Source organism: Schistocerca gregaria, chromosome 1 (genome assembly GCF_023897955.1).
Source record: "Schistocerca gregaria isolate iqSchGreg1 chromosome 1, iqSchGreg1.2, whole genome shotgun sequence".
Classification (NCBI taxonomy): Eukaryota; Metazoa; Arthropoda; class Insecta; order Orthoptera; family Acrididae; genus Schistocerca; species Schistocerca gregaria.
The window spans coordinates 727,192,711-727,214,075 of record NC_064920.1 but is presented as its reverse complement, the minus strand read 5'-3'; the positions used below and the strand labels follow the sequence as shown (position 1 = coordinate 727,214,075).

Below are 21,365 nucleotides of genomic sequence, written 5' to 3'. Positions count from 1 at the left end.
ACTAAGGTGAGTGATTGGTTTGACAGGTGGTGTGCTACGAGCGGGCAAACAGATCAAGGATTGATACACTGTACAGTAGTCATTCCCCCATCCCCCTAACTAGGCTCGGAATTATGGAAACTCTAAATATTGAGACTCTACTGTATCTTCTCAATAGTTTCTGTGTGAGTGCTCACTAAAAAAGTAAGTGGATTATTTTGGCAAACATTTGGCTAAGACTGAAAAACAGAAAGAATTTTCATAAAACATTAACTAACCTTAATTGTGGTATCATCAAGTCTACAGCTATCATCTTCCTCTTTGTCTTTCTGATAATGTTTCTTGGGAGTTTCTTCCAATTTTGGTGAACATTTTGGAGTTAATGTGATTTCTGGTAATGAAATTGGTTCCAGGTGGCTTATATGCTGCATCAATTTGGATGCCAGTTGTTTGGTTTCTTCTCTATGACAAAAACAGTAAACATGTTTATCACAAGTATTATTTCCAAACATATAAAATTATGAGATGTTTTCTACAATAAAATGGTTATATTTTTCTGCTCTTGTCCAAAAGCCTAATCACCTGTAAAACACGGAGAGGTCTACACAGTCATCTAATTTAACTTCAGCGATACAATGCAGCTTAGGGAACTAAAGACTGAAGTGTCACTTATAGTTCAGATTGTAAATAAAGGATAGAAGATTCTAAATCTGAATAATCTGGTTGAAGATCTGCTACTAACTGACTGCTCTGACATCAACTGACAATTAATCAACTTGCCAAAACCAGTAAACATACAGAGATGTCTGCAGGAGTGATTTAAGTCAAATGACACACAAGCATATTTGTGCTGAAGACAGCAGCAAGACAGGCTCATTGAAAGAATCTCTAAAAAGTTTATTGTTAAAATTCCTAGAGCATACATTGTAAAATTACTAACAAAAGATATTTCTTTCTATGCAGATCTCATATAATGCAAATAAAATTAAAGAAGCTTTGTGCAGGTGAATCAACAACATATGAAAAGGACAAATGGTATTCACCATAAAGACGACATGCTGAGTTGCAAGCAGGCACAACAAGAGTTCTACTGCCACCATTGCACAGATTTTTGTGTTGGTATCAATACCAACCACTTGTCCACATGGATGACTGCCACCACCACACTGTGGCCATGAGCATTGTTGACCACGTTGTGGCACAAAATGCAGTTGAGCATTACACGCTTGATTTCGATGGCTGCTTCACAACCCAAGCCGTTTGGGTCCTCCTCTCCACCATCAGCTTTTCTAAACTGTGCATATGGGAGTTGTAATAACAACACATTCTCCACTCCTGAAAGTATTCCAGCCTCAATCTATGGTACCCCACTGTCCTCATACCCTCCACCAAACAGTACCTGCCTATCCAGCATTTTCCCTTTTCTGCTCCTCTCCTCTGACCCTCTCCTCCTCCTCCCCTGCCCTGCAGATTCCCAACACTGCATCTTGGAGTCTCCATGTTTCCATCTAGTCCAGATAGTGCCTTTCTTTCCCCTTTCCCCCACCCGTCCCCTTCACCACCCCCTCCAAAATAGATGCTTTAATTCAACGTGACAGTTGTGTTCTGGTATGGCAGTCATGTGTGCTTGAGGTGTGCTTGCTTCTGTGTGTGTGTGTGTGTGTGTGTGTGTGTGTGTGTGTGTGTGTTTTCTTTTCTGAACAAGGATTTGGCCAAAAGCTAAATCATAACAATCTTTTTCTTGTGCCTGTCTGCAACTCAACATGTTATCTTTATGGAGAGTAGAAATCTATTTATCCCATACACTGCTGACATTCCAACCTGGAGTTTCCATTTTTTTTATAATTGTAGGTGTGCGTGTTTGGGCCCAGTGAAGCTTTTATACATACTAGGTAATTCAGCTGTTAAGGATGCTCCAAAGCACTGATACATGAAACTATGTTATGGCTGGTTACTGTGGTTTCTGGCTTAAGGTACATAGGCTGTGGCTGGAGAATCTGAGCAAATCGGTAAAACTGGGTTTGTACGAATTGACAAATTTGATTGATCATCTTTCTGAGTACTCAACAGTGTGCCCTAACTGTTATGTCATGAGATGAATGTGGTTAACATATTTAACACACAAACATTGAGAGCACATATTGATTGTTAAAAAATCTTATTTTCTGCTCCAGTTTCTCATACTCAGCTTAAAGTTCACCAAATTTTTGATTTGGTCATAAAAAGTTAAAATCAAATACTTATCTGAGTAACGAATAAAACAATAACTTGGGAACTGTAGTCGACTAATTCACAAAATAAACAGTTGATTCATTCACCCTGGAAAAACATTACCCAAGTTAAATAAGCCTAACAACACCAACTCTTCAAGCAGATACCACATTATCTCATTGTCTGGTAAAGTAGATCAAACAGTAAACTAGAGTTTGCTCTGTAATCATACGAAACAAACAGTTAAAATTCATTTCTATAGTTCATAGCTTGGGGCAAATCCTTCTAGTCGACACCATCTGGGTAGTTTTCTTTTCGGCCGTCTTAAACATAACTATTTCATGTAGGTGACTAAGATATGGTAAGAACAGAAAGCAGATGCTTACACACATGGCAAACTAACTAGTCTTGTTAAGCATTAGGATGAACATTAATCTAATGCCCCTATACCATAGACTAATCACTTAAATCCGCATTTGCCCTCTATCTATGACACCATGTAGAGAGGGTTGTAACAACCCAAGACTGTGACGCAAAGTCCGGTGATTTCCATGGTTGCCTCTCCTCCTCCCCTACTGGCCGAAAGTTCTTGTAACCTCTCAACTATGGAAGCAGGTTATCAACTGCAATGATGATAAACAGAAACATTTACATCACAAACACAGAAAACTGGCGCGTATTTACAAGTGAAGCGATCCATGAATCAAAGTAACACTAGAATCAATTTATCTCGCATGAGCAACTGGAATAAGGAACAATATGTGTAAGTTGTTCACTGCACTTAGTGCAGTTTGAGAAGATGGGAGAGGAATGGTGAAGCAAAATTAAGATATTATTCATTTAGTTTCCTGTCCCAGTTGCATATACAGGGTGTCTCGCCCAACTCTGACACCTCAAATATCTCTGAAACAACAATAGATATTCAAAAACGGTTTTCACCAGCATGAACGTACGGCACGGTCTTAGGAAACCAAATACTATACGAAATTGTAAAACGGAAACAAATACTATTTTCAACACAAACTTCGTTTAAAAATACAGGACACCCTCTATTATTTTGTATGCAATCAATAACTTGAAAATTCACAGAAATAATGGCATTGGTTGCATCGCAATACGTCTATTACATCCCGAGAAATTGCAAAGCGAAGCTGACACTTGAAATAAATGAAGGCACAGCTAGCAGACATTCTGTGACTCAAGCGGGCACCTCACACTGCCGGTAATTGTGATGTGATTGACACACGATGTCAGTGGAGCATTAATGTATGGTGTGGTATTGTATGACAACACATTGGCGCATATTTCATTGATGGCACACCTACAGGGGGATAGTTTAGCCCCTTCTTGAGCTGTATCTTATGTGAACCGGTCCACCTCTAATAATGTGTCAAATAATGCGGTATCAGAATGACGAATGTCCTGCACATAATGTTTACTGTTGCAAAATGACAACTAGAGGTACAATTAGTGGTAACACACTTTGTTTCCCATTTTTAAACCCATAAGTTCTGAAATATGGGGCTTGTAAAGGATAGCAATAGAGTCACAGTTCCTGACGTAGTGTATTGCATGTAGTACTGTGCTCAGAGCAGAGGTTGCCTGCACTGGCACCTGTATCCTGCCGTAAACATACCAATAACCCACGGCACACTCTACCTTAAGTGTAGAAGTGTCTCCTAATGTCTGCTGAACTGCTCTCATACTGTAACATAGTTCACATACATTGCCACATTAAAACCTGTTTTCTTGTGGCTTGTTACATTTGCTGTCAACTAGTCTATATGCCATCCTTCAGTAATGAAGAAAAACTAAATATTTTAATTTATGGTGAATGTCACAGAAATGCAATGCAGCTGTGACACTGTATGCTGAACGCTACCCAGATCAGCGTTGTCTGTCACTTTGAACCACTGGCAACATTTGCAAGACATTCACAGAAACAGGAAGTTGGGCTCCCACAAAACGTTGACGTAAAACACCAGCAACTGGCAATGGAAATGAAACTGTTGTTCTGGCTGCTGTAGCACAGAATCCTCAGGTGGGTGTACGAGAAATTGCACAAGGTCTAGGAATATGTCACAGTAGTGTTCAAAATCTTGCATCTGCATCGGTTTCATCTATTCCATATCTCACTGCACTAAGAACTGTACAGGAATGACTTTGAATTGCGCATTGCATTCTGTCATTTTGCACTTCAGCAGTTGCAAGGTAATCCAGTATTCCTAAGCAATAAGTTGTTTATGGATGAGGCTTCATTTACAAATCACGGTAATGTGAATGTGCAGAACATGCACTACTGGTCCGAGCAAAATCCCCACTGGATTCGCCAAGTTGGTCATCAACAACAGTGGAGTGTCAATGTATGGTGCGGTAGCACTGCTAACTGCACTGCAGGTCCATATTTTTTTCCCATAGAACGTTGAATGGACAGCGATATGTATTATTTCTTCAACACACACTAGCATTCCTCGTGGAGGATCTAGGATTGGAAACTCTTCTATCAATGTGGTTCCAACATAATGGATGTCCCACACGCAATGCAAAAGTTGCCATAGATGTTCTAGATGTGACATTTCCAAATAGGTGGATCGGACTGGGAGGTACTGTGCGATGGCCAGCACTATCTCACGACTTGATCCAATGACAGTTGAAGGTATGCAACATCGTATTACTGCACTATGTGCGGTAATATCTGTAGAAACTCTACAATCTGTGTAACACATTCTTGTTACCCATCTGTAAGCGCGTATTGATGCAAACAGAGGGGCAATCCAACCAAATGTTGACATGACACAGTTTCATTGGTCAAGATGTGAGTATTTTCTATGCTGGATGTAAGGAACAACAATATAGTTTATGTGGGTGACAGGACACTAGTAAACATGTTTAGCAAAGTGAATTCAAGTGTGTTATCTCTAATTGTAGCTCTAGTTTTTATTTCGCTAGAGTAAACATACATTTACAATTTGAAAAACGTAACTTTACATTGGACGTGTTACTTGTTAATTTTTGTGGATTGTGCGAGCTCGACACACGCGGCATGAGATGCATGCTTGAGTCTCAGAACGTGCACTAGCTGTGCGCTTCATTTATTTCAAGCGTCAAATTCGCTTCGCAATTTCTCAGGATGTAATTGACGTATTCCAATGCAACCAACACCATTCTGTTCGTGATTTTTCATGCTATAGCCTGCACACAAAATTATAGGGCGTGTCCATTTAAAAATACACGAGTTTGTGTTGAAAACAGTATTTGCTTACATTTTAAATTTCTCACAGTATTTGGTTTCCTGAGCCCCTGCTGTACATTCATGCTGGTGAAAACTGTTTTTGGATATCTATTGTTGTTCCAGTGATATTTGAGGTGGCAGAGTTAGGTGACACAGCCTGTATATTCCTTAATAGTGACTAGTTTCGAAAGAGTCCATTCATTTTCGAACCATTTACTACGTCAAAAAGGACATCCTTAACGAAAACTATGAAACATTGAATTACATGGTAGTTTTCATGCACTCTGTGTATAGAGATCACAGAAGTTCATAACAATGGTCATGAGAAAGCTGTGTCTTTATCATGTGACTGTATAATAATCCAGTGTAATATAAAAAGTTTTGACCAACTCTTACAATATACATACGAAATGTCTGTGCTTGGCACAAATGACTTCCACACACAAGTTCAACTTAGCAAATGTGGTTGAGTGTACTTGGAAGGCACCGTCAGTGTTCATATTGCGTTTGTGCACGCTGTCATCACCCGCATGTCTCCGCTTATTTCAAACAGTGCATGTCAGTGTGTTTGGCTCCTGATTTCGCAATTACATTTGCATAAAAACATTAAAAATTTAACTTTTTTAAAACTTTCAAAATTACTCAAATCTTTATAAAAAGTGGTTGCAATATTAAATATTTGATTAAAGATTATAACTGTGTCCAAAACACTACTGTACCAGTGACAGCATCAGGCGCTGCTGCAACAGCAAAATTTACAATTTTATTTTAAAACCTCCTAAATCATTCCAAATTTCATAAAAACATTGTATATTTGGTTAAAATACTAAGAACTTTATACTGTACTGACAAACAGCTGCAAGTGCTGCCACAAATACTTGCAGCCTGTAGATCGCTAGGTCATTGCACTATAACTATCAGCTTACTGCAGTACTAATCATATTGCTTGAAAAAACACCAGGTACCTAAATGCAGATTGCTCATTCGTTAATTTCCACAACTCCTTTACATTCCATTTATGTATCTCCCATTCTTCTTGTGCATCCTATTTGATCCCCTTAGGTGCTATGTGTAGTATTTTCATAGTATTTCCAATATTACATACTGAAAGTTCCACACTGTAATCTGCACATACCAGATGCACCATAGTTTCTATTCTTAGTTTCAGTTTTATTTCTAAGCCTAAATCTCCATTGGCCTGCGGTCCAAAACACTACTTCTACTATTTAGGGAAAGTGAGCACAAACTTTTCAGTAATATGGTTGTAATACTTCAGCATAATAAGCTTTTTAGCAATGTGTGGATCCTTATTGTGTCTGTATTTTTTGAGCCTTTGTGATTACACCTCTCTTAAAACTATATGCTGTTGGCACTTGTTTCAGAATACATAACTCTCATTGTATTTCTTCTTCATCAAAGGTGAGCTTCTGTAGTCAAACCTCTGCAACAAAAAATATGACCTTTTATGCTGTGGTAGATGGTTGATGTTCTCACCAATTGTTGCAACCAATGTGTTGGTTTACAATAAAACATATTTCAATTTTTTTCTGCCCTTGCTACTGTTGAGTCCAAGAAATTATTCTTCCTACCTGTCTTCTTTTCTAGAGAGCATTTAAAGTAAGATGCTGCTGGTTAAAAGTCATGTACAGAGTGTACAGATGCTACTCACTTCCCTTTATTATAACAAAATGCATGTCAAGTACACATTTGCTAAAATGACCTTGTTTATGGAAAACAAATGTGCCAGCAACACAGTTTGAATGTATATTGTAATAACAGAAGAAAACTTTTATATATTATGCTGCAAATATTTTACAATCACACAATAAAAGAGATGCAGCTACGTCACAGCAGTTGTAATGAACCTCTCTGTTTTATATGTGCAGGAGGGTCAAGAATTTTTATATATTTTGACATTTGTATTTATATTTTTCACTAATGGTGTACTTTTTGATGTAGGATATGGTTAAAAAAATGGTCTCGTTCGAAACTAGTCAACAGTAAGGGATGGGTGTGCGACTGTGCAAGGAAATAATAAATAATGAAATATACTTGCTGGTTCTTAATGCCAAAGCAATGGTGGAATTTCAGAAAATTTAAAAAGAAATTGTGATAGTGACAGTGCTACTTAGGTAGCCAAGCAAGCTGTTTCATTGTCTTCATATGTCACTTTAGCGCATTGGGGTAATTATTTGGTAATTGTCAAAACATTTTTATATAAATGAAAACTGACCAATAAAACACACCAATGCTGAGGAGAGATCTTTGCCCTTGCGAATACAGAACAGTATGATGCTCAGACATATTAAATTCAGAAGTAGTAGTTATAGGAGGAAATAGTTTTGTGGATATGCAAGCAAGAAGAAATGCGACAAACTAAAATGAGTATTTGAGAAAAGAAACGTGAGGTGGGAAGAGGAGCAGGATATTATAGATTTAAGTATCTGCTTACTATTTTGTATACCTTCCTATAACAATGAGTTAAAGCTGAGCTTATAAATGTGTTGAATCAACACATCTTGATTTCAATGAAGAATTGTGACAAGTGTCTGTATGCACACTGATAGAATAAGTCAGTTGGCAAGTTAAGAGCATTTAAGTGGAAATGGGGAATGAAAGGATTTGATAACATTTCAATTAGCGATACATTGCACAATACTTCAGTCCCTTTGATTGCTGCACCAGGGGAATGCCAAAAAGCTGTCCATTACCAACATATGAATAACTGTACAGCAGCTAACTTCCAACACAGCAGTGGTAAAGTTATCAACGGATCCTGGTAAAAGGTACAAATTCATGTGTGCACGATACCTTACTGTTGACAAATTGCACGTTATCTTGGATACCTCATCAGTGAAAGTAACTTGCCTTATGCAGTGAACATGTCTACCAGATGACTGATATCTGGGATAAATATCTTGATTTAAGATATCATTATGATTCAGGAAAGGGTACATTACTGTTATTGTCTATCCAAACCAATGAGATAAAAGATGCATGGCAATCGCTCACTAGGTAACTGGAAAGAGTCTTTGGTCTGTGGCACATCAACACTATGTGATATCCATGAGAACAGGTAAATCTTACAATGGCATTGGTATATAAGGAGATGCCAATACAATGCTATTGTTCCTGTCCTAGAAGGATTTGTTCCATATGATCAATCAAAGTTTATTCTGACAAGTGATTAATAAATAAACGGTATCTTGACAATAATATGTGACACTAAGAACTGAGAGACTGTTGAGATGGTAAACATCTGTCGCATATTTAATTTCATGAATAAATTTTTGCATATGAAAGATGGATATCATATTTCTAGACTATAGAGACTAGAAAAAAATACTTGAGGGTGCAGATTTCAAAATGGTATATGGAAACCAAAACATTTGGAAACATTATAGGTGTAAATGTAGTGTGGATCCAGCATACATTCCACAGAAAACTACAAATATAGACCTCAAAATAGTAACCTGGAAAAAGGTGGAAGCGAAACAAAAATACCGAAAATCATTTTCCCATTGGGAAAAATGATTAGCACTTTATTTTTACCTGTATGGTATCATTATTACCACTTTGAAAACTAAGATACAGTGACTGTTCATTAATACACGAGTCAGTGAGCTGGTAGCATATTGATAGGAAGCAGAGGCAGCCAAAATTGGTGCAATGTGCAATATTCTTGCACACACATATAATACATCCACTCACATATTGACTGTTGTGATGATTAAAGAGTGCGACTTTGCATCTACAGTTCCCACAATTTTGGTCTCATGTGGTAGGATGTCCTAACCTTTAAAGAATGCTTGGAAAGAAAAAATTTCACTGAATTAAGAGGATATCTGTGCTACAACTGATACTGTCTAGTGTTGGAATATAATTCCCTTTCTGAGGGAATTAAAAAAGAATTGAATCTCACTTTATCAAATTTACAAAGCTCACTCAAGATCACTTTTTGCAAAATAAATAAGTAAATGATGGTATTTCTCAGCAAAATAATGTAATTTACTATGTTTTAAGCATTTTTGACAGCTTCTCCCTGTACGTAAGTACATACACCAACAAGAAGTTATAGAAAAGTGAAAAAATCAATTCTGAGAGCATATTCTACTTATCATTAATAAATAATAATCTGAAAAGGATAGACTGCTACTCACCACACACAGGAGGTGTTGAGTCTCAGACATGCACAATGGAAAACAGTGCTAAAATGTTTAAGCTTCCAGACAAAGTGCTTCTTCTGAAGTAGAAAGACACACACACACACACACACAAACACACACACACACACACACACACACACACACACACACACACACACACACGCACGCACGCACGCACGCGTCCACCGTCTCTGGGCACTGAGGTGCACACTTAAGTGGGGAGGGTGGGTAGTACAGTAGTAGTGGTGGACAAAAATGCTAGTGCTACCTGTTGGGAGCATGCAGGGAAAGTAGAGGTGTATACTGTGTGTATTACTGGAGTGGGAACAGGAAGGGGATAGGGTAGACACACACCGTCAGGCGGCTTGCGGAGTATGGATGTAGATGTAGACTTCCAAAGGTTTAAGCCAGGGAAAATACAGGGGCAAAGGATATGTTGTAAGGAGAGTTTCACTCGTGCAATTCAGAAAATCTGGTGTGGATAGGAAGAATACAGGGAGTGTGGGCTGTGAAGCAGCCATTAAAGTGAAGTACATCATGTTGAGCAGACGGTTCAGCAACTCAGTCATCGAGTTCTCTCTCAGCCACAGCCAGGCAGTGGCAATTCATGTAGACAGCTTGTCAGGTGGCATAACCATGTGGACAGGTGAATCTGCCTTTGAAGGTGTAGGAGATATCTGTGACAGGTCTCAGTAGATGGTAGTGGGAGCATTTATGGGACAGATCTCTTATCTGGATCTGCTGCAGCGATATGAGCCATGAGGCAAGGAGTTGGGAGCAGGGATGGAGTAGGGACAGACAAGAATTTGGTGGGCAGCAGAATACCACTGTGGGGGGAGTGTGGAGAATAGTGGGCTGAATAATTGTGATTTCAGGGCATAAGAACAGGTAGTCAAAACATAGGCAATTCAGTTGCTCCAGTCCCTTGAGACACAGCCATGAGAGGAATGCTCCTTTGTGGCCGGACAGTGGGTGTGTGGGAGGTGTTAGGTGACTGAAGAAAGATTTATTTCCGGACAAGGTTGGAAGGGTAATTTTGGTCTATGACAGCTTCTGTGAGACATCTGGCATATTTTGAGAATGACTGTTCATCACTACAAACGCGACATCCATTGGTGAGTAAGCTGTATGAAAGGGACTTTGGTGTGGAATGGGTGGTAGCTGTTAAAGTGGAGGTATTGTTGGTGGTTGGTAGGTTTGATGTAGACAGAGGTGCCGATGAAGCCACCCTTGAAGTGGAGGTCAACATCGAGGAAGATGGCTTGTTGGATTGAGGAGCAATAGGTGAAGCAAATGAGGGAGAGGCAAAGACGTGATTATTTCACTATTTTTCATATTATTCACAACAAAATTAACTTAGTAGTCTGTCAGCACCTTTTGTTATTACATTACATAATTGCTATTGTTACATGAGCCTAACTGTAAATGACCAGCAACCAGTTATATTTCAATAAAAATTAATTAAATAATCTTTAAAGTGACTTGTTCCATGGTATCATGATACATCATGGAAATGATAGATTAAATGAAGCAGCTAAAGCAAAAATTCATGTGAAGTTCCTAGTAACTTCCGAATCACAATAGGTAATATTTTATGAGAATGCATTGAATTATGCGGACCAGAAAATGTATAAAAATGCTTACTTCTTTGTTTCACGGAAAAGTCTAACACTGTCTTTCACCACCGCTGTTGTATCAGAGAGCTCCACTACGGTCTCACTTGTGTTTTTATCTTCCAGAATTCCTTTATCAACAGTACTCTTCAGGATCTCACGGAGTTCTGTAACTGACAAATCAGTCTGGAACTCAATTTTTTGTTTTGTCTCTCCAGTTTGACCCTCTATAGGAAAAAACAATGCTGCTAGAACAAATAAAATTAAGTTATTATTGATGCTGCATACTGTCATAAAAATGTACATTCACTGAACTGCATACTCACTTGATTTCCCAATTTTACGCTCCTCCCCAGGTTCAGTGCAATGGCTAGGATAATTTATTTTAGCAGGCCCTTCTAATTCGCATTCTGCACCTTTTTCCACTTCAGAACTTGGAAGAAAACTTGTCTCCTTTGAAATTTCCAGTGGCTTACACACTGTCTTCTCAGTCACTTCTTCATCATGTGCTGTTAATTCCTTGGCATCCAAATTTTGCTCATTATCACTCAGTTCAAAATCAGAGATATCTATGGCCTCTAACTCCTTAAGACACTCATCCAACTCTGTGACATCAATCTCACTCTCTTCAGAGTCCATATTGAATTGACGTAACACTTCGTTCTTGAACTGAAATTGAAAAAGACGAAAAAATGTTTACCACAAATTAAAAAGATATCAGATGAAATACAAATGTGTCACTAAACCAGTGAGTCACAGAGTGTGTAGATCCTGCACCTTGTGTTTCTCTTAACCCAGATAGTCCTGAATTATTTGTTTTTCAAAAATTGATTTATATCTTATCTACATTCATTCACAAGGTTGTAAGGAAGAAAGTGAAAACAATTTTGAGTATTTATTTTTATTTAGTATTTCCAAAAATGGGCGTCCTTCCAGAAGGACTTCAGGACAATAAGGGAACATGTTTTTAAAGTATATGACATTGCACAATTAACTTGTTTTGGTTTTTATACTTTCAAATAAACATAAATAAATTTGAAATATAGGCTACAACAGCTAATAAATAAATAAAAAAAACCACAGAAAATAACCTATACACATATTTTATGCACTAATATAAGACAAAAAGCAACAAACATGAAGTGGTTCATCACATTTTATGCACATAGTAGTAGTTTTTTTCTTTTTTTTTCTTCTTTTTTTTCTTTTTTTTCTTTTGTGGCAACTTTGACATTTCAGCTGCTTCTTCGTTTTTGTTATCTCATCCGTTGGTAATTCAGCAACATAATGTTCTCTTCCATCAAATCTGGAATCTAGTTTAGCCCTCTTTCTAGGACATCCTCTGCTGGTAGTGACTCTTCTGTTACTTTTAAGAATTAAAGTGACAATTCGACGACAAAATGTCAGATGATCTATGGGTTATTCGTTGTGCTTGTAAAGATCCCAGGCGTTTTCCTCTGAAAAGTCTATAAAATGTGCAATGATCGGGAAATACCACTTTTTCCCTCTTATAGAGCATCTATATAGGGATTCATTTTGGTCAGTTCGATCTATGCCTCCCATATTAGTATTGTAGGAGTGTAATAAACTAGGTTGAAGCACTCTAATCCCTTTCTTTCGTTCCCTAGAAAATCTTGCTACAAAGCGTAGTGGTTGCACTCTGTCAAAGTTGGTGGCTACAGTAACAACCTTGTTGTCATTCCAATGTACAATGGAAATCCCGGATGCTGAGTCAGAACAAATTTCATATGATCCTCTAGTTTCTTTTATAATTTTATCTACAAATTATAGAGTACAATTCTTAACTCTGTTTCCTCTTATTGTTCTTGTTGCTTCCACGCCCCTCTCTTTTAGGTCATCTAGTGCAGTAGCATTGAGCTGACTTGCTGGTACTTTATCTACACTTGGATTTTCTTCAGCACCTGAATCTTCGTCTGAATTTAGAGGAGGGTGTAATGTTACATTCACACCAGTATTAGGTATTTCCTCATCTTTTGATTCGAACATGTCCAAAAAGTTCCATACGTGTACATCGTTTTCTGTGAATACAAAATGACAACATATTACCCTGATGCCCTTCTGGAAGGACGGTTGAAAACATTATTCAATTACAACTGATGAAAACTTTCAATCGTAATATGAGCCCATAAGTAATATAGGGTAATTCTTTAAGATATTATATGACAAGTTTCAGAATTATTGACGCAATATGAAAGAAAATATACATACCCATCAATGACAAGGTCAGTCACTTCGTCCACGGTAAAAGCGGCCCTATTTTAAAGACACAGTTTCTCACTCACTATCAACGACAGCGTCAAGCTAACTGTCGCAGGACGCAACTGACTCTGCCTACTTCATATAACAATGTGCCACAGTCCATTGCAACAAAGCGTTATTCGCACAAATAAATAACTTCAACAGTGAGTTCCGTCATCCTTCCAGAAGGACGTCAGGGTTATCTGGGTTAATATGTGGGTTTGAGTAATTTTTCTATCCAACCAGTATCTGTACATTTTTCATTTACTTTTTCTATTATCTATTTCTACTTACAAAAATATGGTTTAAAGGTTCAAAAAGTTAGACATGCACCTGTCTGGCAATCCTACTTCAGTAGGCCCTGTATTAACTACTACTGGTAAGTGTTGCTCTTACACATGGTACTACAAATATTTTCAGCAATAAATGGACTTGTAGTAAGGCGGTTACATACAATTAGTGACAATTAGCAGGACAAAGAGGATTTGACGTACTGCTCATAGCCTGAAAACTGTAAAAAGAACCCCCATACTGAATAAGTTTTGGGAAGGGAATCAGCTGTCAACAAGTTATTTGATATCTCATCTCTCACGTTCAAAATTTTAAGGAAAATAGATTAGAGAGATGAACTATGATTCATGAAAGAGCTCTCCAGAACATTAGAACAGCATGTACATAGTCGACAACAAAATTTGCTTGTAAAAAATTACAGCCATTCATAATAATATTATATAAACAACAAACAAACCATTAGAAAACTGTTCTGTGAAAATGGTGTCCAAATAAAAGAAAGTCTAACATTAAGATTGGTATTTGATGTGCAATTACTGGGACAATTTTCTTTTGGCTACCCAGCATTAGCTTATTTAGCTGTCTACCAAGTGATACCAAACTCATATTCTTTTGATTAATTACACTTTTGGCTGGCACAAAGGAATCAAATCATTTAGCTAATAGCCCGCTGGTGGTGATCCCACCAAAACAGACACACTTGATTAAGTAAATAAACTTTACTTCTTTTCACTGAAACTTTAATTTTGCTTCTGACTCTTGACCTATACTATACATAGTTGTGACAATTTCTGTGGAAGTTCGGGCCAAACTGGAGGCTGTACTACTATTAGGAACTACATATTGTTTAAAGTCCAGGGCTTGAATTGAGGAAGATTTCGAGTGCAATTCGCCAGCTACGGGGCATTAAAGATAGTTCTTGCCATAGTGGTTATTTTAACTCTGTCTCTAGGATGAAAGTGAGGATGGTGACTGTTTGGAATGTGTAGCAGTGCTAACAGTGAACAAGCCCAGGTCGTGGGCACATGAGGCATCATGTAATTATGCAATACATCATGGGAAGAGATCATGGAACATTTCTGTCAATTTAGGGATGGATGAACTCAACTGACTGGATAAGTTGAGCACGATAAGGTCAAGGGCAGAATTTAGCAAAGAAAGATTAATGAATGCAAGAGCTTTGAAATGAAGCTTGAGTAGGAAAATCGACAAGGATTACTGGTTTAGTACAGTGGACGGTGGACAAAAATATGGAAATACGAAGAACATAATACATTACAATGCCTAATAAGATGTAGGAAAACACGTCGGCACTCAAAACAGCTTCCAATTATCTCGAAATGGGTAAATACACAGTTTCTGTATGGTTTTCAAGGGAATTTTATACTGCTCTTCCTCCAAAATAGTGAGAACATTGTATCATGGGATGGATCTCATCAGCCAAAATGGTCACATAATCCTTGGCAGTAATGAAAACTTGTGGAGAAAACGCAGGGTCCATGAAATACCACAATATGGCTACCCAAACCAGCACTGCAACCTGCCATATTTTTCACTCTTTGGACATAAGCTCTTCTACTGCTCCATAATCCAGGTTTTATGGCTTCACCACCATGTTTTCCAGTCATGGGCATTTTCATCACTGATGAGCAGTTTCCAGATTCCAGTCTGCCCTGAAATTCCCTGGTTATGGAGATCCCTTGATGTTGTTTAGGTGCTAACAGGGTCTGCTAGTGGAACATTCAGTTCTGCAGGGACTTCTGCTCAGTTCCGAGGGGACTTTTACAGCTGTCGTACTCTATTTTTTGTCACAATCCTCTGCAATGACCATCTGTCACAATGGTGTAACACACACTTTTGACTGCATTGTGACTTTGCAGATGTTACTTTTACACTTTCTCTGCATGTGGTATAAATCTTTGATATAGCGCCTCTTGAAACATTTCAGCTCCCACATTTATGGAAGCACTAACAATTTGTCCACATTGAAACTCACTTAACTCTGAAATAATTTACTCAACTATACAGCACACTCTTCTGACCATGACTGACACTTGCAACATACTGAGGACACTGCTCAGGTTTCACTTGTGCCCAGACACATCATCACAAGCAGCAGGCTTGATTAGCATCTGCATTTATGTACAAGCTTGCTTTTCTCACGGTGATGCTAACTTTTTTTCAAATCCCTGTATATACTTAATGGTGTAATAGGTTACAAAGAGGGGAAGACACATTTTGAGAGAGTAACACACACACACACACACACAAAAGTATGTTTAATTACAGATATGGCAAGGCTGCTTGATAGTTTTCACTCTGGGGCTGGATATAACATTCTTGGGATGCAGTGGTATCAATATATCAGGGTTGCCCTAACATGGTAGGGTCCACTCCATGTGGACAATAATGGTTTCAGCAAGCAGCAGCAGCTTCACATTGACTGAACATGCCTTCTCAACAATCTGATACAGTACAGTACACTTCTTGATTTTCTTTTTTGCTCATTTTGACGTACATGGGTTACTCAAGAATATCCATTGGCCTACATAATATTTACTGTGGCATTGCTCTCTTTTTCACTAAAGCTTGTTAGCTGTCTAAGTGTTTAGTATTACCTTTTCTCCACGGCTTCAGTTCAACTTTAAGCTCTCCACGAACATGTTATTGCCAGTTGCATCTGCACCTAGTGGGAGCTTTTCCAGTTTGTACAATGAGGATCTGATGTGGGATTTCTATTCATGCTCAACATCATCCAGGGAGAATCCTGAATTTTTGCAAACAATTGACTTGCATGCAGCTACCATTTGGTACAAGTTCATTCCAATGTTTACTATGGTTGTTTAAACACTGACTTAGCGTGCTTCTAACATCCTATGATCAAACTATACATGACATAGACACAGTCAGACATTATATAGAAATCACCTGATGGGTTGAAACCGGTTGCAGTCAGCTTATGAAATAAACATCTCTCTTTTTATTTTAAATTATTGTTTTCAGTCTAATGTAATGTGTGAGATTACACAGAATAATATATGAAAGGAAATAAAATGTCATTCCACAGGCCTATTTTTAAAAAAAAATATCACAAAATCTGCAATCACATTTTTGCAGAGGACACGACTGAATTGCAGACTGAAACTAAGAAGTGACATCGTTAATGGGTACATGTGAATGGTGGTCTGTTTAAGAATTCATATTCACGCATACATGTTCCCAATTTACGGACAATGGTCTCTTGAAAATATGCGAGGCATTTTCTTAAATATTAATTTCAATACTGCATATTTCTCTTAAGATTTTTATTAACTCTTTTTATGTCATAATCAATACTGGTAATAGTTTTCTCACTGATGAGTTATGAAAGAAAGTTTTAATCATTACAATTAAAATAGAACACTTTTAAAGCAGACAACCATTACAAGCTATGAAGAGCACTTTGTCATCTGTATGTTTCAACACAGAACCTTTGAAATCAGAAGTAAACTAAAGCAAGACAATGTACCACCAATATTTAATTTTCTTCAGTTTTAGCACCTATAAAAAAACTCAAACTGCAGTGAAAAAGTGTCATCTTCATCAGATGATGACAGATAATAGTATGGATGATACACACATACATTAATATAATTGTGTAGAAAATTATTTTGCACATGTTTCAATCGATTAAAAATACAGTATACTTCCACCTGAAACTACAGTTACATTTTGTTTAGATTGTATAGAAGTCCAGAAGAAGCACCGTGATTAGTAATGTTACTAAGACCTCCTCCATCAAACTGTGCAGTCTATTGCAACTAAAGCACAGCAGCTTCAAGTGGAATTACAGTTTTTGAATAAAATGGTGATATACATTACAGACCACTTGTGTAGAGGCAATTTAAACACAGCATACAGTGCTACCATCATATGAATGTATAAAGATGCTACTATAAATTACGTTGAAGGGTGTGGGATCAGATACTTCTGTCAAAAGTGGCAAGTATTTCAAATATAGAGCAGACCTGACCACAATTTATGTGGGCAAAGGATTTGAATTGACAGCCTCTAAACTAACAAAGCTAGACCTCCATATGAAGTTCATCATTCTGTGAGTTTAGTATCACTATTATACCACATACTTACAAATATTGACAGGGAAAATTGTTAACTGATTTATAGGAGCTCTTGACTTTCCAATAATTAGACATACTGTCAGATAATACAGCAAAAATAGGCTTGACGAAACCCCAAAACTGCAGGTCTACCAAGAGATTTTCTTGGAATATAAAATACATGTACTTTTCTACTGCACTGACAAATTAAACCTGAGATGAAGTGTATGGGGACAACAATGTAGATGCTAAGTTCTCTAAACTCTGCATGTTGTTTAAATTAATTTTTGAGGAGACATTTCCAAACTTAGCCACTTCAACAGCAGCAGCAAATGAAAATAGAGGATTTTCTAATGCCTGAAGTTATCCATCTAAGACACTACAAAAACAGCTACAGTAATGGACAGGCATGAAAAATACACTATGGAGGGTACTGTTTGCTGCAAAAATTCATTCAATGACAAAAATAATATTTAATGCAAAAAGTAAAAGCAAAGTACTATGGCACGCAAAGGATGAACAGGAAAAGACAAACACAAGTGTAACAACAGAATAATTGAAAATCCACAGGAAATGGCAAAATTTGTACATCAATTTCTCTGTTACTGAGGAGAAAATGCAATAAGTTCATTCTAAAACACAAGTAGCAACCACAATGAATTACACAGTAAGCACAATGCTGATGTTTCCCCACAACAGAGCTTGAAGTCAGGCAGACGACACAGAAAAAAAAATTAAAACAAAATGTCAGTAGGCATAGAGGAGGGTTCAGTCTCTGTTTTGAATGGGTGCATAGACGGTATATGAGTTCAATTAACAAGCAATATAAATGAGTCCTTCAGTTAAAGTATTTTATCATGGTACCTAAAGAACACGAGTTGTTTTCTTAATAAACACATATTGAAAACTTTAGGCCAGTTTTTCTGCAGTTTGCATTCTCAGAAACAGCTGAATCAATTATGAAAGGTAGACTAATTTAGCTGAGTTAGACAAACCACACTCCAAGAAAATAGAATAATGAGTTACATGAATAGAACAAAACCTTTTTAACAAATCACAGTTTGGTTTCAGATGCCGATGGAGTACAATACCCGCTGTTACAAAGTTCACAAAAGCAGTGCTTCAAGTTACTGAGAAGGATGACTGTGTTACAGATGTATTCTTAAATTTGTCCAAAGCTTTCTACACCACTGACCATAAAATACTACCAAACAAGCTATATGCACTAGGTGAAAGAGGAACAGCACGTGAGTTGTCTTAACTGGAAAACAGGGTGCAAATTATGGAGATAGATGGGACATCTGCCGATGATAATCTTTAACGAAAGAATGTCAGGCTAGAAATATATTAACAAACCTGTCATTTAGGGTAGTGTATTGGGTCAGTTTCTGTTCTTAATATATATCAATAACTTTCCAAACCACGTAAGACACAGAGAAAAATTTCTCTTTGCTGATGACAGCAACATCATAGTCACGGAGAAAACAAATGACATGCTAAAGGACGTTTAAAATAGGGCAGTATGTAACAAATTAAGATTGAACATAAAGAAAACAAACTGTACACACTATGTAAAACAACTAGGTCGCATTAAATATAGATGACACATTTATACATTTTGCAACTAACACAAAGTTTTTAGGGATGAGTATTGGCAGTAAGTTAAGACTGAATGAACATGTAAAAAGAATGTCACAGGCATGTTATGGTCTACAAATTCTATCATCAGTTTGTAACAGCCAATTTCTAGTGGGGTTTTTTTAGGTTAGAGAATTCCCTCCCTAGGCCCGACAAGACGCCTCCTGAGATGCGGCAAGGCAGGAGTAGGCAAAATGCAACAGGGAATAACAATATTAATGTGCTAATAGTAAACTGCAGGAGCGTCTATAGAAAGGTCCCAGAACTGCTCGCATTAATAAACAGTCACAACACCCATATAGTATTAGGGACAGAATGTTGGCTGAAACCACATGTAAACAGTAATGAAATCCTAAACTCAGGTTGGAATGTATACCGCACAGACAGGCTGGACAGTGAAGGGGGAGACATGTTTATAGCGATAAGAAGTGCAATAGTATTGAAGGAAATTGACGGAGATTCGAATTGTAAAATGATTTGGGTGAAAGTCACGGTTAAAGCACGCTCAGACATGGTAATTGAATGTCTCTATAGGCCCCCGGGCTCAGCAGCTGATGTGGCTCAGCACCTGAAGAATAATTTGGAAAATATTTCGAGTAGATTTCCCCACCATGTTATAGTTCTGGGTGGAGATTTTAATTTGCCGGATATAGACTGGGAGACTCAAACGTTCATAACAGGTGGCAGGGACAAAGAATCCAGTGAAATATTTTTAAGTGCTTTATCTGAAAACTACCTTGAGCAGTTAAACAGAGAACCGACTCGTGGCGATAACACATTAGACCATCTGGTGACAAACAGACCCGAACTATTTGAATCAGTTAATGCAGAACAGGGAATCAGCGATCATAAGGCGGTTACTGCATCGATGATTTCAGCCGTAAATAGAAATATTAAAAAAGGTAGGAAGATTTTTCTGTTTAGCAAAAGTGACAAAAAGCAGATTACAGAGTACCTGACGGCTCAACAGAAAAGTTTTGTCTCAAGTACAGATAGTGTTGAGGATCAGTGGACAAAGTTCAAAACCATCGTACAATATGCGTTAGATGAGTATGTGCCAAGCAAGATCGTAAGAAATGGGAAAGAGCCACCGTGGTACAACAACCGAGTTAGAAAACTGCTGCGGAAGCAAAGGGAACTTCACAGCAAACATAAACATAGCCAAAGCCTTGCAGACAAACAAAAATTACCTAAGCGAAATGCAGTGTGAGGAGAGGTCTGTGAGAGGCTTTCAATGAATTCGAAAGTGAAGTTCCATGTACTGACTTGGCAGAAAATCCTAAGAAATTTTGGTCCTATGTCAAAGCGGTAGGTGGATCAAAACAAAATGTCCAGACACTGTGACCAAAATGGTACTGAAACAGAGGATGACAGACTAAAGGCCGAAATACTAAATGTCTTCTTCCAAAGTTGTTTCACAGAGGAAGACTGCACTGTGCTTCCTTCTCTAGATTGTCGCACAGTTGACAAAATGGTAGATATCGAAATAGACGACAGAGGGATAGAGAAACAATTAAAATCGCTCAAAAGAGGAAAGGCCGCTGGTCCTGATGGGGTACCAGTTCGATTTTACACAGAGTACGCGAAGGAACTTGCCCCCCTTCTTGCAGCAGTGTACCGTAGGTCTCTAGAAGAGCGAAGCGTTCCAAAGGATTGGAAAATGGCACAGGTCATCCCCGTTTTCAAGAAGGGACATCGAACAGATGAGCAGAACTATAGACCTATATCTCTAACGTCGATCAGTTGTAGAATTTTGGAACACGTATTATGTTCGAGTATAATGTCTTTTCTGGAGACTAGAAATCTACTCTGTAGGAATCAGCATGGGTTTCGAAAAAGACGGTCATGTGCAACCCAGCTCGCGCTATTCGTCTACGAG

The 21,365-nt window shown here is 37.9% G+C and overlaps 1 protein-coding gene across 7 annotated transcripts in view; it reads right to left on the bottom strand.

Annotated features, from left to right (window-relative positions):
• LOC126266816 (uncharacterized) overlaps positions 1-21,365 on the bottom strand; it is a 342,237-nt gene that overhangs the window by 182,989 nt on the left and 137,883 nt on the right. For 4 of the 7 annotated variants that reach the window (XM_049971388.1, XM_049971379.1, XM_049971397.1 and 1 more), the window contains 3 exons: positions 11,528-11,870; positions 11,233-11,449; positions 258-441 (listed from right to left, as the gene is read on the bottom strand). In XM_049971388.1, the coding sequence (XP_049827345.1) occupies positions 258-441; positions 11,233-11,449; positions 11,528-11,840 (714 nt within the window). In that variant the 5' untranslated portion in view covers positions 11,841-11,870. The remainder of the gene's footprint in view (positions 1-257; positions 442-11,232; positions 11,450-11,527; positions 11,871-21,365) is intronic. The other 3 variants (XM_049971423.1, XM_049971406.1, XM_049971412.1) reach the window with 1 other exon arrangement.